Here is a 23641-nt window from a genome sequence, read left to right as displayed (position 1 = left end):
GTGGGAATGTCACTTACTTTCTCCACTATCTTTCAGGTGACAAAAACCCATGTGGCTTGCACAACGGTGGCTGCTCTCACTCTTGTCACCAGGCTCCTAATGGTACTGTCGAATGTCTTTGTAATGCCACATTGAAGGTTGCCAACGAGGGAAGAATGTGTGTCCGTGAGTACTTTTATGAAACAACATGCACAATGGGTCTTTATCATCATGTTTTCTTGTAGCTGAAAATGTGAGCTGCGACGAGTCGCGATTTTCCTGCGGAAATGGGAAGTGCATCCCCCGCCTGTGGGCGTGTGATGGCGACGACGACTGTGGCGATAACTATGACGAAGATAAAGGCTTCTGTGGTAAGTGCTAGGGTAAATGATTTTTGCAGGAATGTGTTTGTACCCAAATTTTCATCCCTTTAGCGCTGCATACGTGCGGACCAACCGAGTTCAGGTGTGCCAATGGTCGTTGCATCTTTAAGACGTGGAAGTGTGATCACGAGAATGATTGTGGCGATGGTACGGACGAAGAGGAGTGTGGTGAGTAACAAATTATTAGATTGCCAGTATGCATTAGAAATTCATTTATTCCAAATGGTCACATTCCCATTGACCTAGGTGTACAACCATTATCTCAGGTAGAGAAAAACTAAGGAAAGCTATTGAGAAAACCAAGGCCATATTTTTGTCCAACTTAGCATGGAAAACCCTGTCAGAAATGGGAGTATAGCTATTTTCAGTAGGAGCTTGCCAGTGCAACAACGTCCAAAGTTGGGAGGGGTTTACTGTCCTTGCAAAGTTTCATGTACAGAATTCACCTGGTGTAAGTTGTACATGCCATCTCTACGTGTCTTCTACAAGTGTAGCAAAACAGCTGACCTGAATTCAGTGGACTTTTGTGATTCAGATAACTTTGTGATCATTCTTTTGTCTGGACTTTGAGGAATATTCTTAACTTGTTGCTCGCTGTTTTGCAGCTGCTTTAGCCTCCATATCATGCGTGATTATGAAAGCTGATTGGTGCTCACTTAACAGTCCTCCCACAACATGAATGGCCTGGTTTCTCTGTGCGGCAAATCTCAAATCCTGCGGTAGGGAATGGGCAGTTCTGCAGTTTTCCGTGGCAAGTGCTTGCACGTCTAGGCTGGCAGAGACATACAAAGACAAAATCCTTATTAACCTAGCATGATGTAAAAGTAAAGTGTCTGCAAATCCAAAATACAGTTGTTGTTTTGCATCACATGGTACTTTGTGCTGTTTTAACAGTACCACAACACAGCTAACACAGTAACAGCGGGAAAAAAAATTGGCCATTTTTGTAGAATTCCTCGGTACCGTACTAACCTCTGTACGCTCGTTGTGCTCCCCAAATGGGAGTGTGTCACCATTGCATGCTTCACCGTGAGTTAGATGGCATATCGCCCTATGGGAGAACAACACAAGTGGTAAAGACGGGATGGATGTGAACGCAACCAGTGTGGCCTACATGAGATGTGTGGAACACATTTGTTTTCCTCTCAGTTAGGTGGTGCGGGAAAGGGTGTCATGGGTACATCCATCGCGGGCACCAAAGCTGTATTTCTTAGTAAAGATTAGTAGTTACGTGAAATTCCATATCAAACCCCAGATTCTGTGATACATACTAAATACTGGGCATGTTCATGGATTCGTGGAAAAGTCAGGGCCTTAAACATGACATGGGTTGTTGTGTGGAACACAGTGGAGACAGGAATACAGTAGAACCTTGTTAAACCGTACCCACTTAAGCCGTTGTTCCAGTTTGACAGAACTTGAATTGGATCTCCGAGCTAATTACCATAAAGCTTAATGTATCTTAGGTCCACTTAAACTGCAGTGGCTTTTCGCATACCTGTCTGATAATGCATATAGTGTTTTCACGATCAGTCCAGCATGAGCGCAAAGTTGCCAGCGTTTCTGGTATCATTCCTGTCCTCCCTGAGATAACCATCTGTGAACTCTGTCAATGAAAAAGGCAGAGGAGCCAACCAAGAGGTGGCTGAAACACATTGCCACTCTGTTGACATGGTCTGCCCGGAAAATTCCTCCCATAGCCCATCCTATGAGGGGCTATGGGAGCAAGTTTCCTCCAGAAACAAGAGAAAGGGAATGCTAACAGGGCTGTACTGTAATACGCAAGCGCCACTCGCAGCCCACAATCTCTGTGATCATCTGAAGGAACCGCAAACAAGCCATGCCATGCCAAGGCAACAGGTGAAGCACCGCGTTTTGAACGTAAAGGAGAACCTGGAATTAGTTCAAGCTGTTGAGCGAAGAGCAAAGCAGGCAGCACTAGCTCACAAGAAACGTTTCAAGTTACGGTTCTCTCTGTGAGGTTGGTGCACCGACAAGCAAAGATTTACGCATTTCTGTCCATCTCGGTGAATTAAGGCATTGTGTGTTTTTTTCTTTAAAAAACACTGTTGAATTAGTGTTCTCCCATCTTTAGTACAAAGGTAGGTGTGTATTTTCAGATATGCCGTAGTACTGCTTTGTACATACTTTTTCCGTGTTACTGTCAGGTACGGTTTAACGGGGTTTTACTGTAGCTGCCGTTGTATTATGGGCATTGGCAACTCATGTTGTTGATGGTGTGACAACATGCTGAGAACATCAGTCTGTTAATGTCAACATAGTCTTGGATGGACTCCCTTTGCTGTTGATCCCTTCTGTAGAAGCAAAATGGAACTTGCATCTGCAGAAGGATGATGCCACACAACATCTCATAGATTCCTTCCTTGCAGAATGAAAGGTCTTTTCATGACTCTGGATGTTGCTTTCCTCACAGCAGAACCTTGATGAAACAATTTTTTTTTTTCTTCTCGCGTTTACTATGTCCCCAGTATGATGGTTCTAGTTGACCCCTGGCGCACACAGTCATATGCATGAGAGAAATTGAGTCGAGGAATATTTTGAGTGAAGTGAAGATAATCTACTAAATTGAAGTGATATGTGCAGAGTACCCGCCCTGCCCTGAGGGAGAATTCACATGCCTCAACTACCGCTGCATACCAAAGAGCCAGCTGTGCAACGGAGTCAATGACTGTAAAGACAACAAGACTTCAGACGAAAGCCACGACCACTGTCCCAACAATCGTACCTGTCCAGGGAAGCATCTGAAGTGTGAGACAACTAACATATGCGTGGAACCTTATTGGCTCTGCGACGGTGATAACGACTGTGGAGATAACTCTGACGAGGTGGCGCTTCTGTGCTCCCAGCGGACCTGCCCTCCCAACAGCTTCAGGCAAGAGGTAGCAAATGTTTTTTTCTCAACAAACAGCGATGTCGTTTTCTGCAGGTGTCCAAATCATCGTTGCATTCCAGCAACATGGCACTGTGACGGGGACGACGACTGCGGCGACGGAGCCGACGAACCTGAAGACTACTGCAAGAGTGAGAAGCGCACCTGTTTTGGAGATCTGTTTACGTGCGACAATGGCAACTGTGTTCCACGGATCTACATTTGTGATGGAGACAATGACTGTCACGATAACTCTGATGAAGATGCCCGCCATCAGTGTGGTAAGCGCTTATTCACTGGCATTGTTTGCTCAGCTTAATACGAGCAGTCATACCCACTCTGAAAAGACGTCTCATATTGAAATCTGTAATAAATATTGTTTAGGAAATTAAATTAAATTGCAGATTCCCGCGAATGTGATCCGGAACGTGAATTCAAGTGCTCGCAGAATAAGCAGTGGGGACGTGCAACATGCATTCCAAAGCGATGGGTGTGCGACGGTGACCCCGATTGTGTTGATGGTGCTGACGAAAGCTCTGCTGTGCACAATTGTCCTGCACCTGAACCGTGTGATCCCGAAAAGCAGTTCCAGTGCAAGAACCAGCGTTGCATCAATAAAGACTGGCTTTGCGACCATGACAACGACTGCGGTGACGGCTCGGATGAACCGCGCAACTGCAGTGAGTATGGATTTGTTTATCTTAAGCAAAGTAAATGTGTATAAAAATTGACCAACTATCCAACATTGTTGACTTATGACTCAAGGAAGACTAGCTGGTGCTCGTATGAAAATGTTTTACTCAAAGCAAAAACCTCAGTTGTAAAGTGGATCTTCCAAATACTGTACATGAGGAGTGGCCTGAAAAAGGCAGTTTTGTTAGCGTGTCTTAGAAAACCTTGCCATCTTGAGCAAATTCTAGGAGTGTGCGAATCCGAATATGTTAAATCGAATCGAATATCGAATCGAATGGGGGAAGAAATTCCGAATACCGAATCAAATATCGAATATCCTGCAAAATTTACAATATGTGACTTTTGCACTAAAAGTTTCCATTTTGTACCCCATGGCTTTAGTGTAATTTTTCTGGCATTAACTGTCACAAGAGAGACATGCAATTCTTCTGCTAAAAGCCCCCCTACTCTTTATTTTTACATGAGAGCACTTCCTGCTTTTCAGGTGAGCCTACACTTGCTGTAGTACTGGAGTGGTTACCTTCATTCCAAAATTTTATGTCGGGCAATGGGATGTTATACGGATGAGGCTATAATCGTTTCAGACAACCACAGGCCACTTGTGAAACAAACGAATTGATATCCTGCCTCAGCTTTGCCATGAACACCCTTTAGTTTCTTTGCTCTCGCCTAAGGAAGTTGCACTCCTGAAATTTTAGACATAAAGGACGTCTTTAAGACACCCTTCTTGTTTGTGGGCTGTAGTCATTACTCGAGAGTCCTAACTTTTTAAAGGAAACCTCACAGACATCATATCAAAGTCCCCCATCGGCACCGCTAAACTGCACGTGGGAGGGGCGCTACCCCTTCCACAGACGATGTCTACAAAACTAAACATCCCACCTGTGTTGGTCTTGCAACTAGGGCAATTTCGTAAAGCAGGCTTCACCTCATGCTTACGTGCATGAGGTGAAGCCCACTTTCAGGTTGTGTCTTTCATATTCGTGGAGTAGTCGAATATTCGAACAATCAAATATTGGATATTCGATTCGCGAATCGAATAATTCGAGTGCTTGATATTCGATTTGAATTCGAGAACTCAAATATTGGCACACCCCTACCAAATTCTCTTACATTCCCTGTATCTTTTCAGCATTCCGTAACTGTACTTCAGAAGAGTTCACGTGCCGCAATGCAAAGTGCATTCGTAAATCTTACCACTGTGATGGTGAGGATGATTGTGGTGACAGCAGCGACGAACTCGAGAAGGACTGCAAGAAAGAAGAGACAACTTGTTCGGGAGCCCAGTTCCGCTGCAAGTCTGGTCAGTGCATTGCTTATGAAAAGGTGTGCAACAAGCAACAAGACTGCACGGATGGCTCTGACGAACCGTCACATTGCCACGTTGATGAATGTACAAAGGTGGAGTTGAACCAGTGCGAACATAAATGTGTCAACACTCTGACCAGCTTTTACTGTGAATGCAATGAGGGCTACGAGCTCCTCAAAGACGGCAAGGCATGTGCAGACGTGAACGAGTGCAAAGTGAAGCCATCTGTTTGCAGCCAGTATTGTGTTAACACGCCAGGCTCGTATTTCTGCAAGTGCAATCAGACCTACTACGAGAGAGAAATGGATGGGCACACCTGCAAGAGAAAAGACGGTGGGTGTCCAATGTTGTATTGTACTCTGCTTTGCTTCATGACAGCCACCATTTGTATATAGCTCTGTTTGAGAGATCTTGAAAACTGCTGTAAGCATATGTAATGCACTCCTGGTTGCTAGTACATTCACCATGCAGAGTATGAACCAAAAAAGGTGTCTGCTGCGATCGTTACCGCCACGGTGGAGAAACTTGATGTCACATTCCCCGCTGGAAACCTTGGAGTGGGCAAATGATGTCAGGCCGCTTGTAGGGGGTGTGTCGGGCGGTCATTCTACGTTTTTCTTATGCATGAACTGTACCTGTATTGAATGCAATATACATATTTCAGATAAGCGTCATCTTTGAGAGCTATTCTCCACCGATAACTATTCATGGGGTCCCTTTAAGCCTCCAATATGCAATAAAGCGTTTCCCATAAAGTCCTTTGAACCCCAGACACTAGTGGGCACTCTTAATTTCTACGATTCTAGTTTCTGGGATCAGTTTCCGAGGCATTGCAGAGAGTTGCATAAGGTACATTCAATGATGATGGCTGCATGACAAATCAAGTTTCTAATCCTCTTGCCTTTTACTGCCAGTACTTGTTCATTGTAAGGCTGTGGTCATGAAAGACATTCCTTGCATGATAGTTTGAGCGTACCACATTTAAGATGGGGTACAAGAAATACTGTGAGTGATGGACACGTGGCTTTATTGCAGCGATGACCCCGTGGCTAATTTTCAGCAACCGCTACTACCTAAGGAACACCAGTCTGGATGGCACGCAGTACAACCTCGTGAAAATGAACTTGCGTAACGTGGTAGCCATTGACTTTGACATCCGAGAGGAAAGAATATATTTTGCCGACGTTGGAAACAAGACAATCCAGAGAGTGTTTGCAAACGGAACGGGAGAAGAGGTGCTTGTTCGACACGACGTGCATGGCTTGGAGGGATTGGCCATTGATTGGATTGGAAGGTAATGGCTGAATTCACAGGTTGCATCTGCAAGTAGAGAAGATAAATGAACTTTGTTGATGACAGGAAAATGTAGTGCAACATGAAACCTTGAGAATTGAATGCCTCTTTTGCATCTTTGCCGACCCTTGTATACTTGTATAGGAAAATGTACTGGTTGGACCGAACCAGCAAGCAGATGTATGTAACAGAATTGGACGGAACCAGCCGCAAAACCTTGCTGCCCAAGGGGATCTCTGACCCGAGAGCAATAGCAGTCCACCCTGGTATTGGGTGAGTTGGCTTCATAATCAAATATTTGTTACCTAGTATAATATTTTCTGTCTCGTTTGTTTGTTTTATTTGCTCGATGTGCTGCAGTTTGACTTTGCTTATGTATTCTTTTTTGAAAATAGGTTGATGGTGTACTTAATACTTAAATTATGACACGAAATGATGTCCTTACTGACCTGTTGTTTGTCCCTAGCTATCTGTATTTTACTGACTGGGGACACCATGCTTTTATCGGTCGCATTGGACTTGATGGAACAAACTTAACGAGGATCGTCCTGTACGACAACAAACTTGTGTGGCCAAATGCCCTCACCATCGACTACTTCAGTGACAAGTTGTTCTGGGCTGATGCCCACTTGGACTACATAGAGTAAGTGATGTGAAGAAGGAAATACTGTTAGCAAGTGTTATGAGTCTTTAACAATAGTCTTTAAATCCGTACATACAGTAGACTTCCGTTAATACGACTTCCGATAATTCATTTTTTAACTTAATTCGATCGAATTCGAAGGTCACATAAATGCCCATGTGTTTCTGTTGATAAATAGTCAATGCAATGCTGCAGTAGATTTAGGTCATTGATCATGTCTTGTCCACACAAGGATGGTCAGCCATAGTTATAAGTGCAAAAGGCATGGACAGAAGGAATTGGACATAGACGAGCACTAATTTCCAACTACCAACTAGTAATTGTTATTAAGTGAAAACCTTGCTTATAAATGTCTTGGAACACTCCCCCTAAAGCACATCTAATCTTATCTAATTCTCTGCCTGTGATCAGACCTGTAAAGTAATTAATTGCAAGTAATTGAGTTACTATAATTAATTACTTAGTAGTTAATTAATTCCAGAATGACATTAGGATTTGTGTAATTGTAACTGTAATTGAATTACTTTTACAAGTAATGCATTTTGAATTACTTTTGGAATTACTTTGAAAGCTTTCTGGGAAGGCCCAATGTTTAAAGTTTTGGTCAGTTCCACACCTTTTTTTTTTTTTTTTCCACAGTGATTACCCAAAGACTCGATTCAGATCAGTACATTTTTCAGTACAGATTTTTTACATTTGAATGTGGAAGGAGAAAAACTCTTGCATCATGGGAACAGGAGTACGAATTGTGGGTATCGACCCGCACTTCAGAGTCGTTAGAGTGCTTGAAAGATCTTCCTTGTGTGCTCGGGGTGTTCATGAAGTGCAATGTTGGGCTGCCCAGCAGTGCACCAGTGGAGCGTCTGTTTTCGGTTGGTGGTCTTGTTATGACAAGGAGACATGGCAGCCTTACAGACAAGAACTTTGAGAATACCTTACTCTTGAAAGTCAATGGACGTTACAAGCTGCACTCATGATCTGCACTTTGTTCACATACCTGAAGAAAGAAAGCCTTTTGACTGTGGTGTTCAGATTTCCTTTAACATTGCAAGAGACTTGTGCTTGTGTGAGACTTCTCTAACTTGTTTTTCTACCACAAGCACAACTACCACCATCTTTCAGAACATGTGCACTAAATGTGTACATCAAATCTTGCAGTTTGCACGTCGTTTGCCCGTTGCTGTCAACTTTTTGAATGTAATTCAGTGTAATGCAATTATGTTTCTCAGTAATTGTAATCTTAATTGAATTACAATAGAAAGTGAGTAATTGTAACTGTAATTTAATTACTTTTGTGAACATGTAATTGGAATCATAACTTTGGAAAAATAATTTTTACAGGTCTGCCTGTGATACACCCCCTAATGCTCCACAGGCTTAGGGGGCGTGTTTCCAGACACTTATAAGCAAGGTTTTTACTAGGGCTGTGTGAGTAGCAAAATTTTCAAGCTCGAGTCAAGTTCGAGTAATACCAAATCACTGTTTTGAGCATCGAGTCGAGTTCGAGTAGTTGGCGTTCCATTAAATGATAGGTAATGTGTAGAAGCAGGAAGTAGATATAAAATTTCAAGCGATTTTTATCACCGCTTTTTAGCCAACTCCCCTTAAAAATGTTCTTTTGTGCTACAGTTGACAATAAAAAATGAAATTAAACGAATGAAAATTATAAAAGCTTTGTGAAAACAATGTGCCACCTGAGGACAACATTGCTAAATGAATATTGCAACTATAAAAGATTTAAAAGTTATGGGTAGGAAAAGTGGTCTTTCTACAAGGTGCGGTTTAACTCATACCTTACCGCTGCAAAAATGGCCATATATTTTTAGGGTGACAGTATCACTTCAAAATATGTTGCTATATAGGAAAATGCAGCCAAATGTCTGTCCACAGCTGTACACTGCTCACGTGGAACTAAAAAAAAAACCCACAATATGCGTGCCCCCAACTTTTTTGAGGGGAGAAAAAGAACGGAGAATTATGCGAGTAAATATGGCACTCGCTCGTGGACTACTTTCAGATTTTCTGACCTGGACGGGTCCAATAGGCACACTGTGCTGCAGGGGCGCCAAGTGCCCCACGTGTTTGCACTGACAGTCTTCGACGATTGGCTCTTCTGGACCGACTGGAATATGAAAGGCGTTTACAGAGCTCACAAACTTACGGGAGAAAACCTTCAAGTATTGAGAAACACGTCTCATCGGCCATACGACATCCACGTCTATCATCCCCTCCGCCAGCTTCCCTGTGAGTTGTCGTTGCTGTTAAAGGCAGACAGCGGACTGAAATGAAATCTGATTGCAGATCCCAATCCGTGTGGCACAAATAATGGTGGATGTTCTCACTTGTGCCTGATTTCACCTGGAGCCCAGGACTTCAGCTGTGCCTGCCCAGACAACTTCGTGCTACTGGCTGATAAGAAAACGTGCATTGCAAACTGCACCGAAGGTCAGTTTCGCTGTGGTGGTAAAGATGATGGCTGCATCTCTGTGTTCTGGAAATGCGACGGAGAGAAGGACTGCCGTGACGGTTCCGACGAAGTGGGATGTCGTAAGTGATCCTTTATAGAGAGAAAACGACCGTAACAACACTTGCATCATCTTTTTAGCACCATTTTCGTGCAAGAAAGGGCAATTTCAGTGCCACAATAATGCAACGTGTGTTCCAAGGATTAAGATTTGCGATGGTAACAATGATTGTGGAGATCGGAGCGACGAGAAGTATTGTGGTGAGTCTCGCACTTTACGTACCGTATTTGTCTGCATATAATGCGATTTTGTTTACCTCAGAAATGAGTAATCAAAAATGAGTTTGTGTTATGCGTGGGCTCGCATTATACGCCCCGTGCAGCGCCTATAGGGGCGCCACAAGCGAATCTCCTAGCGGGAGAGACGCGCATTTCTTCCGGGAATCGTAGCAGTGTGTCATTGCCATGCTGACCGTATAGTGACCGCTGACATTGTGCACATTAAATTTAAAGACAAGTTTATATGCAGAAACAACAGTGAAAAGGGCTTCAATCTTTATAAAAGTGAGCACATGATCGACGTGACAGAACGCTGGAACGACATGTGGCGCATACGATGGAAATTACTTGAAAACAACATTTCTCGCAATTTTTCTCAGCTACTATAAACACTGCAGATGCTGAAAGATTTTTCAGCAGGTATAAAATGATTGCAGGTGACAGACATTTGTCTTTGTCAGAGGAGAACACAGGATATCATGTATGTGATGCTGAGCCACAACAGTGCTTTCAATCTAATTTTACAAAATATTTTTGTTCCCACATTATTCAAGAAAATAAAGTGTTTCCTATTTCAAGCAGCCATTGACTGCTTGCCGCGGAAAAGAAGGAAAGAGGTTGCGGAAGAAGTTATGGAAAGAAAAGAGGTTGCGTATGGAGAACATAAAGAAAAGAAAAGAGAAATGCAGCTTTTCTGGATTGTTCTGGGTGGCGACCAGCAGCCTATCGTTGGGTGCGTGCTTCGTAATATGCGGCTCTCCTCAGACTTGGACTAATCTGATTGGAAATACATGGAAATGCACGGGGATTTCACCATACTTTGAATAAAGCGGCTTCGATACAACGAGGGTTTACCTTACAAAATTCATGGAGCGCGTACGTTCAACTTCGGGTCGAGCCACGTGCCTTTCCTCGTCGAAACGCGTTCCGGAACCACCATGGAGACTCCATCATGGGACGCAGCAAACCAGCAGAAAACTTTATGGTGAGAGAATAATGTGGAGAGGGAACCTACTTCTCGAGGGCCCCTTCGAATTCGTGCGCCTTGCATCTGATCCTCGGCAGTCATATGCGGACAAAGGCACTGCGTTCTCACTTTAATGCTCACGGAGGCTAAGCCTCTTGAAAATGACACTGCAATTTTTTGGCGAAAAGGTGGAATTTCTTTTTTTTTTCATTTGTTTTACCGACCACCAGGAGAATTCTGATCACTATACGTGAGCAAACGCTTTCACAGTGACTGTTATATTGATGTCTTGTTTACATGTACTTCAATGGGAGAGCTGGTGGGAACCACCAATCTGGCCGTAATGCCGGAGTTATCGTTATATCGAAGATGGTAATAAATTTGCTTGACTGTATAACGAACGTCATTGAGGGTGTCAGTTACTTGTTTCTTTACGAGGAGCCTAGCGACAAGGAGTCAGACAGCGATAGCAACGAGGAAAATATGTGTTAACTGATGTCTTTTTTTACTCAATACATTATTTGGAGACCATTAGCATTCTATCCACTTGTGTCGCATGTGCAGTTGTAACTGCTATCATCGTAGGGGAATACAAAAATTCTCATCGCATTATTTGCGGTTCGAAGTAGCTTTTCTCCCGTGGGGCAGTGAAAATGGAACTCGCCATTATATGCAGGTCAAATACTGTAATGATTTTCTCACTTTCTGTGCTGGATGTAAAGCTCTCTCGCTGTGGTGGAAATTTGTATCTTCTATCTTGTGCTTGAAAAAGGGCGTCCATGTGGAGAACACAACTTCAAGTGCCGAAACACTGGCCGCTGTGTTCCCGTCTCTTGGCAGTGTGATGGCGATAACGATTGCTCGGATGGATCAGACGAAGACCCAGCTGTCTGCCGTGAGTTTTTTCTAACATTTGAGGGAAGTCACTTTTTTAGATGAATGGTCATTTCAGACCACCAAGAGTGCAGCACAGACACCCAATTCAAATGCAACAATGGGAAATGCATTCCGAAGCTGTGGTATTGCGATTTTGATGACGACTGTGGAGATAGCTCAGACGAACCAGCTCACAAGTGCCGTAAGTGTCTTTTCCAACAAGCCACATTGAATGAGCCCAAATGCACTCGAGTAGCAAGGCCGGCCTCAGGGTGACCAACATGGAGTAGCGGCCAGCCAGTGAGAGGTGTTGACATTTTGTGAGCGTAATTGCGGACACGGTTTGTTCTCATCGGCAACCGATGGATGCAAGCAGATATAAGCTCATGGTAATGGTAAGATGAAGAGGCATTTTTTTTTGTGAATGTACAGCATCTTGGACAAAAAATAGCTGCGAAACAATCCAGAGAGATAAAGGGCTCGTAAGGTAGCAACAGATGTTCACTTGATGTGTCCACTAATGCTTTCAAGGCGACATCCCTCAAGGTCTCTGCAGAGTGGAAATGCCCATGGAACACATCTTTGACACCCTGGTGAACAAAGGCAGATAAGCTCATGATAGTGGAGCTCCCCAGCCCAGGAGCTCAGCTACACCTACCTGGTGGACGTTACTACCAACAAACCACTCAAAGGGATCACAAAGTGACTAAAGCTGGGAAAGTGTAGCATTGTTATACCTCCCTATATCGTAATGAAAAGCTTCAGGATGACTGACGATTTAGTATTGGAGGATGGACCAGAAACTGGAATTCCAGGAAAACAGACTCTGTTCAGTGTACCTCGAGTATTTTCTTCCTGCTTGTTAAACCTTCCCTCAATGTTGTTTTGGGGTAAAAGGTGCGCCTTCCCAGTGCTAAAAATGATGATGATGATCTCTTGGTGCACCTGCTTTGCCATTCCATTAGACTCAGTCTCTCGTTGTCGTTCTTAACTCTACAGTTGGTGACCTAGTGTGGTATGTTCATGTCCAGAGCACTGCTGTCCATTTTGGCACAAAGCATGGCATGGCTTAATTTTCCAGTCACCTATATGTATTTTGGTTAACTTAAACATGGTGTACAGCAAATCAGTCAGTCATGTTGCTGAGTAGAGACATCATCTTTTTTTTTTCTTTTCACGAGAGTTTGGCTGTTTTATTTCAGGGAACCGCAATTGCACGATAGGTTGGCAGAAATGTCCGTCGCCCAACAACTACCGCTGCATTCCAACCTGGCTCTTCTGCGATGGCAAAGACGACTGCCGCGACAACTCGGACGAGTCCAGTCCCGAGTATTGCCCAAAATGTCACGAGGCCGGAGACTTGAAATGTCGCAACAACCGCTGTATACCATTGCGATGGAGGTGTGACTTTGAGGATGACTGTGGTGACAACTCGGACGAGGACAGTGCCATGTGTGGTATGTGTATTCCTGGAGGCCTTAATTAGGCTGCAAAAGAAACACACTTAGAAGTGTTCTCTAAGTACAGTTACTCTAATTTGCGAGGGCACACCACAAGAAAAAGTCGATTGAGTATTGGATGTAACCTTGTTTCTTTGCAGCTCAACTTTATCGAGACTGTTCCGAGAGCGAGTTCCAGTGTACAAACAAAAAATGTATCCCGTCCAGGTGGCGCTGCGATCATGACAACGATTGCGATGATGGAAGCGATGAGAAAGATTGTCTCAGCTATGAATGCAAGGTGAATTTCTGAAAGCCTTTGGAATGCTTTGGCAGTGTGAGAATTTTGTTTTCTCAGGAGGACCAGTTCAAGTGCACCAGTGGACACTGTATTTTGAGAAAGTTGCTTTGTGACGGCAATAAGGATTGCCATGATGTTTCGGATGAAATGAATTGTGCAACCCGCTACCCTGGGGGCCGCTACTGCCAAGAGAGCATGTTTCAGTGCAACAACACGGTAAGTTAGAGAACTTTCCAGCCAAAACGGCTCTCACGTTGAGTAGAGTGGGACAAGCATGACACGACCAGGAAGAGGCATTGCAAAGATGGTACATGAATTGAAACAGTGGAGGTCAAAAAGTGTGCACAAAGTATGGACGTTCTCTTTATGTTGGTCTTGTGTAAGATCTTTGTGCACGTAATGCCTCTTGGCGCTCGTGACAATCAGCCCCCCCCCCCCCTATTTTTACCTTGTTCACAATGGTCTTGTTACCGAAAGAGACAGATGTACGTGATATATTCGCAGGAATAAATTTTCTCAGTTTTCTCTCTGCTTGAAAATGTCATCTCTCTCGCAACCAGAAGGTGTCTGTTTTATAAAAAATGTTCCAGGTTTGCATACGACCGGACTTCTTGTGTGATGGCGACGACGACTGTGGAGATTCTTCGGATGAGTCTGACAACATTTGCAGTGAGTTTTTAATGGCTGTGTTCTCCACGTTTTATGCTCAGCTGTATGGTAGAATGGTGGGAAAGAAATATTACCATGAAAGGCTCAACGAAGTTGTAATTTTCTTGCAAAAAATTTTTTTTGCGCAGAAGAGCACAAGTGTGATGTGACCCGCAAGTTCCAGTGCACCAACAACAAGTGCATCCACCTGTGGCAGCTGTGCAATGGGCAGGATGACTGTGGCGACGGCAGTGACGAGAATAATCACGAGCTGTGCGACAAGTTGGCTCCATCGCCCTGTATGGAGTTCAAGTGCACCAACGACAAGTGCATACCACGCGATCAGGTCTGCAATCACCAAGATGACTGCGGAGACCTCTCGGACGAGAAAGGCTGCCGTACGTGCTTCCTTGTTGAACTATGATGGAAGGCTATTTATAGTAATCAGTGGCCAACTGAATGGTCTTCTGTTACTCCCACGCAGCTGATTTTTGTCAATAACAGACTTTGATCTGTGGCATTTCTCCATTTATAGCAGTTGCAGTTGGCAACATGTTAGGCATAGTCTGTGGCTTTCGCGACTTTAGAGATTCCAGCCATATAAGTCACTTTTAGGTGTCTTCTTTGTACAGTAAAACCTCATTAATTCGCATGGCACGGGACCGACGAAAATGTCAGAATTATCCGAATGTCAAATTATCCAACGGGCAACAAAATACAAGGTGAACTTGCCGTTATGAACGTATATCTTTACCAGCGGCATGAACGAGCGGGTTAAGGTGTCCCGCTCGCTTGTGGTAGCCAAGGTCGTGCTCAAGACTGGGAAATGGTGGCTTCGAATCCTACCACTGGCTGTGCTGTCTCAGGTTTTCCCAAGACTTTCCAGACAAATGTCGGCACAGTTTTCTATGAAGTTGGCCCAAGATGCATATTAACCCCCTCATGTCCCCCCACTCCTTCCTGCTGTCCTCTCTCCATTTGTCCACGTCTGTACGCTGCTCATAGCCACAGTTGCTTCGCGGCACCAAGAAATCAAACAGAATAAAAAGAAAAGAAGAAAAGGAACGTACCTTTAGTCTGAAAAGAACTGCGAGAGTGTCGTTTGCTTTGTACGGGAGATCTGAGCCTCCAGCACAGCAAAGGCTTCCGCCGCCTCTGTAACTCCACTGTGATGATCTGTGCCACATCCTTCACGTAGGTTGCCAAAGTGCTCCTTTTCGCATTGTATTTTTTCGTTACTTCCTGTCTTGGGACACCATCCTTCACCACTTCAGGTATCTCGAATTTTGTTGCAAGGTCCTCGGTTTCGTGCTTGGCACGCTTTGCAGGAGAAGCCACGTCCAAACAGCATGCAGGTAGCACAAAGGTTGACTGATACACACGGTTTAAAACGAGATTTTGCTTCAAGATGGCGCCTGATGTCACCACGCACTTTGCCGTTTTTTTTTTTTCTGCCGTGATTGTTCAAATTATCCGGTGCGCACGCAACTGATGTCGCATTAACGAGCGTTTATTCCTGTGGGCTTGTGCAGGTGGTTGCCGGGACCACGCGGGTCGTCCAAATTTCGGAATTAACGGGGGGTCGAATTATCTAAGTTTTACTGTACTTGCATACTGTTGAACAAACAGTTTGGGAAAATCCTATTGATCCGCAGTTTGGGACAATGTGTGAACATTCACGTGAAAGACATTTTAAAGATGCAATGAGGTATACGTTCTTGCAGATGAGGGGACATGCAATTCTGCTACCAGGGGAGGTTGCCAACATAACTGCACAGCTGTTGGTGAAGGTTACATTTGTACCTGTGCCTCTGGCTACAAGATCAAGGACGACAATCCCAAGATGTGCGAAGGTACGTTTAATGCGCCATTCTTAACTTTGACTTTTGACGCAATACTTACTTTTCTAGATATCGACGAGTGTTCAGCTTTCGGTCACAACTGCTCTCAGATCTGCGAGAATCTGATGGGAGACTACGGCTGCCATTGCAGAGAAGGTTTTGAGATGTACTATTCGCACTGCCACGCGAAAGGTACACTTTTTTTTTGCCCCATGCAGAAAAAGAAACGTAGAGGACTGTTAAAACGTTTTTGTCAGGTCCTGCTCCCGTAATCCTGTATACAAATGGCCCAGACATTCGAGCACTGGACATGAAGGACGAGATCCAAGGCAGCGTCATTACGGGTGAAAGTCGTGTCCAGGCGCTGGACTTTGATCCCCGAGAGAGTGGGTTTCCTTCTCCTACTTTTCTCTTTCTGCTCTACATGGAAGAGCTTTCATTTCAGATGTATTATACTGGACCGACTCTTACGAAAAGACCATCAAACGGTCCTTCTTGCCCAACGTGACTGACTCTAGTGCAGGGGTTGGATTTCCGCAGAACCTTGAGTTGAAAGGTCTGACCAAACCCAATGCCATTGCCATTGACTGGGTTGCACGGTGAGGGAACTCCCTTTGTAGGTTCCCTTTGTAGGTTCCCTTTGTAGGTTCCCTTTGTAGGTTCCCTTTGTAGGTTCCCTTTGTAGGTTCCCTTTGTAGGTTCCCTTTGTAGGTTCCCTTTGTAGGTTCCCTTTGTAGGTGTAGTTTCTCATTCAATTAATTCCTCTAGGTGCATCTATTGGATGGACACAGACTTGTCGAGTGCTCGTCCGCGAGGAAGGATCCTTGTCAGTCTCATTGATGGCCGCTATCGAAGAACACTTTTCTCTTCCAACATGGAGAGGCCGGCATCCTTGGTGTTGGATCCAGAAAGGGGGTAAGTTGACTGATTTGCAGCACCTCGTCCACTTTGTTGTATTTTTTCTCACCTGCTTTGGAAATTGTATTGTGTTGGCAACACTTTAAAGGAGCATGGAAGGCAAGAACATCGATTTTACTGTGTGATACGAACATACTCAGTGAACCCTCGGTGCAGGGAAAGACGAGGACACTTTTTTTGTGTTCCATCATCGTCTTCCTCTGCACTGAGGGCCTTATCCATTTTAACTCTGAACATACTACTTTCAGGAACCGTCATGCAAAATATTTAGTTTGGGAAGTGCCAGTTTCCTGAGAAAATTAGTTTACAAATGCATGCAGCAGTCATGCCCGTGTTACTCCTGGTGTGTGGTGACATGAAGGTTGTCAGTACTTTTTATTGGCTGCCGAGAATCGTCTGCTAATGAAAGCAACCAGTCAAGGCACGAGATGCAACTGCAAAAAGAAAGCAAAGAGGTGGCTCACTATTGGGTGATTGGTTTGTGGGTGATAAAAATCAAATCAAATCAAAAGGGTGATTGCGTTTTGCTGACCACAGCTACGACACCGCCAACTGCGCTTGGAAATACTCTAATAGATTAGACATTTATGAGGTCTTTTGATGCGAGTAGAATGCCTTACCTAAGTTACTTCAGTTACCATCGCCCGGTGCTACACAAGCTGGTGTCGAGTTAAGTGAGTGTAGTGCAGCTCGTTCGCAGATGGGATTATAACTGTGATGTGTTAGCTGTTTCACATTCTGTTGTCTGTGAGTGTTGATTTTAACATCAGCTTCTAAGAGATCATCATGATATATCTGTGAAATAAGTGCGCACTTGTGAACCGATGTCTGTCATTTCAGTCTCTCATGCGAAACCCTAGTGGTAATAGCCAGACTACTACCTGCCCTGATTGTTATCTGCTAATATACAGAGTGTCCCGGAAAACGTGTCATTGAATTATTATAATAAACTTTTCCACCCATGTGGTCAACGGCATTTGTTTTTACTGGGTTTTTGCCACGTCCAGATGTGAATGTCATATATTGTAAGTATATAGGGCTGTGCTGATAGTGATTTTTGGGTTCGGATCAAGTACAAATCGAATAGTAAAATCTTCGAATAGTAGCGAATCGAATAATATCGAATACCACGCACAAGTGTGCGCTTATTGCTGAATAGTAAGCAAAAGTTCGCATCGAAGCCACATGCTCAGTTGCAGTTTGTGAGACTCTGATTGCAAACTTTCCTGGCTAGCTTTGCTACACCAGGAACCTCAAGCCTCAAACTTGCCATCACTTGTAAGTGCAAACGTTTGCACATCCCCTCTAAATGTTACTTTTAATTTGAGTTTCACATATTTCATTGATGAATACATTTGTGCTAGAATTGTCCTGAAAATTGTAATTCTGGATGGAACCTAGTACCCAGACATAAAGTAGTAGACTGTGTCATGAAATCCCTCTTTCTTTGGTGTCATAGCTTGTCCAGCTAAAGCTCAAAATAATTAAACTAGCTTAAACTTCCCTGCCAACATTTGCTAAAATATTCCTCAAAAGTAGCAATTTTCAGTGATCCCTCAAATCGCGCTTTTAAACCATACCTGCAATCCTGCGACCCTGCAGCACTGGCAGAAGTGCAAACTAGGCTAGGCTTCACCTGACATTTGGAGACATTAGGTGAAGCCAAGTTGCAGGATATATTAAAGTCTGCACACGCAAAAGTGTAAAGTAAGCTTCACCTAACACTAATAGGCATTAGGTGAATCCACTTTGCAGAATATATTTGAGTCTCAGAAATGTAAAGTAGCTTCGTCAAATGCCCAGAGGCATGACTTGCAGCCAGCTGGCACAATTTGGAATATATTTGAGTATTCGGTTCGAATATGAATAGCGTGGTACCGTTATTTGGTACAAATATGGAATATTTTGAATATTTGCATAGCCCTAAGTTGAAAAAGTAGATGCTGGCCCTTCCTTCCGTGCTCCTTTAGTCCTAAAAAAAAAAGTACTGTGAGTGTAACTTTTTTGAGTAAAATGAGTAAAACGAGGAGGGTTCAATATCCAGGTGGATGTTCTGGTCTGATGCGGGCTCCACCCCGAAAGTGGAAAGTGCATGGATGGATGGTTCCAAGCGACGTGTTCTCATAGGAGATAGGCTGGGCTATCCCACTGGGCTCACCATTGATTATGCTGCCGACCATCGTATTTACTGGTGTGATAGCAAACTGAACACAATTGAGTCTGTCAAGCAAGATGGATCTAATCGAGTTGTCATCGTCAGTGGAGAAGGTGAGTTTACACATACCATACTTACCCTTTATTAGGGTGTTCTAAGACAGGGTGGGGCCTCCAAGAAGTCCCCATGTGCAAAAATATTGGCAACTGAAAAGGTGTCGTTATGAAAAGCTGCCTATTCAAAACACAGCATGTATTCTTGAGATGAAACCATTGAATATGAGGAGCAATAGTCTATGTCTGGTAGTGTGGTTTTCCACAATGAGAGTTGAATCACCGTGCCTGACACCACATTTGTGCTGATACGATCTCATAAAATCTCATGGTCTGCTGGAAGAAGTCTGTAAACCCAGTGTATCCGAAAAAAAAAAAGTATGTAAACGGATAAAAAAACCCACTAAATTTGGCAATGAAATTGCTAATGTGGCTGCACTGTCTCCCAACCACTGCGAATGGAATTCCAATTTGTTTCCATTTCAAATTGGCCAGATGTGATGCATCCATTTGCAATGGACCTGTTTGAGGACAGCATCTTCTGGGTGACGCGAGATTCTGGCGACATGTACCGCCAGGACAAACATGGCCGTGGTGTCCGTGTGCGGGTCAAGAGAAACGTCGAACAGCCAACTGGAGTGAAAATTTTCCACCCTTTGAAGTATAATCTCTCAGGTATGTCAGCGTGGATAACCTTATGCTTTGATATTCAGAAACTGAGCTCGTTGCAGTGGCCAACCGGTGCCCAACGTCTGCCTGCTCCCACCTGTGTCTATTGGTGCCACAGGGCTTCCGATGTGCTTGTCCGGATGGATCGGCGCTTCACATCCTTAATTTTGGTAGCTGCGATGCAGGTAGCTTTAAAACGCTCGTTTAATACTAAGAGCCCAAAAATGACGAGTAAGATTTCTCACATTTGAAACTTGTACAGGTTTTGAGGTTCCGAAGCCCCAGCCGTATCGTTGCCCATGTCTCAATGGTGGTCATTGCGAGGGCGTTCAAGAAGACAAGATTGTTTGTCTATGTTCCAGCGAATTTGAAGGCATGCACTGCGAGAACTCGATCTCTCGAAGGCGTATATCCTCCCTGAGTGGGGCAGATGGTGAGTTGAACATTTGGATGGAATGACGAGAGCACTCATGTTTTGCCGGCAGGAAGCGTGCAGAATTTTGCACTTAGAATGCTAGTAGAGTGTGTCATAAAGGGGATGAACCATTTCACCATTTTACAACAGTGAAATGTCTATGTGCTAATGTGGAAATCCAATGTGGCTTGCTCGTAAGTAGAGCCTCAAGTTTTAGGGTGAAACCCGATTTTTACCCACGTTGTCCTTACTGAGACATCTGTCAGAATACGCACTAAAACTTGTTTGGCGTAAAACACAGTTACATCACAGTTTAGACCAAACCAGTACAGTTAGTTTGAGTAATTAAGGTGCTGATGCCAGGAATTAAACCTGGGTCTTCTGATTTCTGGTCAGATATGTATATCTGACCAGAAATCAGAAGACCCAGGTTCGATTCCTGGGATCTCTTTTCCCTGAGTTGTTTGAATTCGTTAATTAATTAGTAACTTTTTAATCGTTGGTTCTACGGTAGAGACGTGAATTATAATGTTGTAGAGCGTGTCGAGAAATACCCATCGCAAATGTTTCCTACAGCGTACACCTTGCATGAAGTTTTTTCCTGGCCCCACGAAACCCGAAAGTGTAGCACGTGTCATGAGGTGAGCGCAACAACGCCTCGATTTCAGAGCTCTTAAGCGTACCGAAGAATGCTTACATTCCTTATCTGTCGAGAAGCAACCCTCAGGTGAGCTCTGACCTGAAGTTGGCCTCTCGGCAGATAACGGATGTAGTTAATTTTTTTGTATGTGTGAGAGCTTTGAAATGGAGGTGCACTCGTTGTTGAACTCGCTTCATGTCACGTGGTACACTTTCGCGTTTTGCGGGAAGAAAGTCCACACAAGGCATTCGCTGTAGGAAACATTTGCGATGGGTATCTCTCGACACGCCCTACAACTAATGTAACTAGAACGAACGATGCAAAAGTTCACTAATTGGTCACCATGAAAAAATGCAGGCGACCAGAACACACAATTCTGCACAATATTCTGCAGTTTTCATTCTCCTATGACGCACCATGTTCTCTTTTCTTTTTTTAGACCCTGGTGCATGTTAGCTTGGACACCTTGTATACAAGTTATGTGCATATAGGTCTTTGTATGATATATCACTCACTTTTTTACATACATTCCCTTGTGATGAACAGAAGCATTTTTGCAACTATTCCAATATATTCGGCTTGGAAGAGATTGCTTTGGTTTAAAATGTCAAAATATAGTTGCATATTTGGTTTGTAATTAGAGTGGAATATGTTGTTAATATTGGCATAAGTATATTGCTTGGTGCCACCAGGGTAGGGGAACAAATATACAGTAGTTGCACCATTATGTATTTGATAGACTGTTACGAGGTGAAAGTATACAGAGAATTTGTTGTGCTTGAGTATTGCTATATATTTTAACAGGTGTCGCAGCCATCTTGGTTCCCGTCATCATTGTGCTCATCATCATGATTGTGGCCGCTACCCTTTTTGTCTGCGTTCGTAGAAGGCACTTGTAAGTAATGTTTAATAATGGCATTTTTGTCTCTATATAAAGAAAATGTGTATCTGGCAGCAAGCAAAATGGACTGGCTGGCAGCACGCAGAGCGTCTCCTTCCGCAGTGGGACCAATGTGGAATTTTCGCCAAACTTTATGAGAAACCCAACTGTGGAAGCTAACAGTGGGGTAAGTAGCAACTTCCAAGTTCTGTCTAGAAAATGTCAAGTTTTTTTTTTTCTTGGAAAATGTTGTTTACACACGGTGAAAGAATGCAATAAAATGCCTCATCCAAACTGCAACGATTTCCAAACTTTGCAAATGACGTAAATCAGCCAACTGATTAATCTCTGACATCAACTGCTGTCCTTGGATAGCATTGAAATCTGATAAAATTACCTCGGTTTGTGCATCTGGATGTCAGTGGTGTTGTGTATTGTGTATGCGGGGTGCAATAGCACAGCTTTGGCGTGAGAAGATCATGTATCATGTGGAAGCGCGTGTTCTCTGGTTTCGGGATCGCACGATGTGCTCACTCGGGCGGCTCCTCTCATGTAGTCCAGTCATGCATGGACTCACTCTGGGTATCCAATAAAGCCTGAACACATGTTCAGTCTTCCCCGATTCAACAAGTGGAACGAAATGTAAGCAAGAATGTAGCACGAGGAAATATTAGAGGGTATATTGTGCGTTCTTTTACTGTGGATGGCGAACTTAGTTTGCCAGGAAGTGAATACTTTTGTACTCTTTATAGGAACCACTGGATGCAGACTTTAGCCTGAATGATGTGAATAAACCAACAGATTTCAGCAACCCCATGTACGAGGCATTAGGCAACCTAGACACGGGAGGCCCTGCAAAGGGAAGCCTCTACGAAGGGGATGACAAAAAATATGACACTACTGCTCCAGCCGTTTTGCATCCCTCAACAGTGTTGCACAGGTCGCGGCAGACGGACCCAACGACGGTGGACACAGATAAGGATACGCAAAATTTAGTGGAAGAAGACAAATCTGAATGCTAAGGAGGGACTCTAGTAGAGCATTCTTTTTGGGAGAGTGTACATAGAATGTATAGGGAGCAATTTTTTAAAGCTTACTTTCGATTACCTCTACTAAGACTTTAATTTATGGCTCTCTCAATAGGCTTTATTTTGCATACAAATCATCTCATTTGGAAACATCTTTTAAGTATGGTGGCACATTAGTCAAAGTGTAGTGGGGCAAAACCTATTGCCTTGCTGGATACACAAGAAATGGTTGGTATATAAAATACTGCCTATCCTGCAGGAGCTACTTTTATCTTCCAAGGTCGAAAGACTATCATCTCAGGTGTCTCCTTCCATTGCTCCCACTCGTGTGATATTCTCTGCATCATTCCACAAGTTCATTCCACTGTTGGCAGACATGTGATATTATATACGACAATTTCTACAAAAATGAAGAAATGTTATACAAAGACAATCGTCTGCATTATTTTTTTACAAAACGGCTGCTTGTACGGAAGCATCTTCGCTGTTCCTCACATGAAACAATAAAATTTAAGTAAAGCTTTTCTACTCATCAAGTGGCTGTGGTGTATTTGTTGAGCTATGCTCCATAAAGTTTTGTATTTGGAAAACTATGGAATTGCAATGTTTACGGCCTGGGTCACAGCTAGTGTTGGGATCCCAGCTGTTTTTCACATCCCGGGATTGCTTGAAAAAATACCAGTAAATTCATGGTTTTTTACTGCATTCGGCACTTGCAGTACGGGAGTAATCTCCGCATGTTTTCGGGAAAAAAACGGAAGTAGCCTACATACCTACAAAACATATATACGTATGTTAATTAATGAACGTAAACGTGTTTAAAGGTGCTCTCACCCTAACAATAAGAGCAATCCCCCATTGTGCGTCTACCAAAACGG

The 23641-nt window shown here is 43.7% G+C and overlaps 1 protein-coding gene across 1 annotated transcript in view; it reads left to right on the top strand.

Moving 5' to 3' along the window:
• The window catches only part of LOC135377258 (low-density lipoprotein receptor-related protein 2-like), a 94278-nt gene extending 70983 nt beyond the window's left edge, over positions 1-23295 (top strand). The window contains exons 47-78 of the mRNA XM_064609566.1: positions 37-165; positions 225-350; positions 414-530; positions 2967-3255; positions 3310-3533; positions 3657-3932; positions 5078-5587; positions 6290-6548; positions 6692-6820; positions 7014-7190; positions 9208-9434; positions 9492-9737; positions 9796-9915; positions 11673-11795; positions 11853-11978; positions 12979-13233; positions 13377-13516; positions 13574-13732; positions 14107-14185; positions 14314-14562; positions 15889-16017; positions 16075-16197; positions 16263-16391; positions 16451-16604; positions 16774-16920; positions 18968-19191; positions 19627-19806; positions 19863-19985; positions 20063-20233; positions 21660-21750; positions 21811-21922; positions 22488-23295. Coding sequence (XP_064465636.1) covers positions 37-165; positions 225-350; positions 414-530; positions 2967-3255; positions 3310-3533; positions 3657-3932; positions 5078-5587; positions 6290-6548; positions 6692-6820; positions 7014-7190; positions 9208-9434; positions 9492-9737; positions 9796-9915; positions 11673-11795; positions 11853-11978; positions 12979-13233; positions 13377-13516; positions 13574-13732; positions 14107-14185; positions 14314-14562; positions 15889-16017; positions 16075-16197; positions 16263-16391; positions 16451-16604; positions 16774-16920; positions 18968-19191; positions 19627-19806; positions 19863-19985; positions 20063-20233; positions 21660-21750; positions 21811-21922; positions 22488-22757 — 5813 coding nt within the window. The 3' untranslated portion in view covers positions 22758-23295. The remainder of the gene's footprint in view (positions 1-36; positions 166-224; positions 351-413; positions 531-2966; positions 3256-3309; positions 3534-3656; positions 3933-5077; positions 5588-6289; positions 6549-6691; positions 6821-7013; positions 7191-9207; positions 9435-9491; positions 9738-9795; positions 9916-11672; positions 11796-11852; positions 11979-12978; positions 13234-13376; positions 13517-13573; positions 13733-14106; positions 14186-14313; positions 14563-15888; positions 16018-16074; positions 16198-16262; positions 16392-16450; positions 16605-16773; positions 16921-18967; positions 19192-19626; positions 19807-19862; positions 19986-20062; positions 20234-21659; positions 21751-21810; positions 21923-22487) is intronic.
• Positions 23296-23641: the final 346 nt, after the last annotated feature.

This window comes from Ornithodoros turicata, chromosome 1 (genome assembly GCF_037126465.1).
Source record: "Ornithodoros turicata isolate Travis chromosome 1, ASM3712646v1, whole genome shotgun sequence".
In the NCBI taxonomy this organism is placed as follows: domain Eukaryota; kingdom Metazoa; phylum Arthropoda; class Arachnida; order Ixodida; family Argasidae; genus Ornithodoros; species Ornithodoros turicata.
Note: the sequence above shows the minus strand (reverse complement) of the source record. Positions and strands in the feature narration are given on the sequence as shown.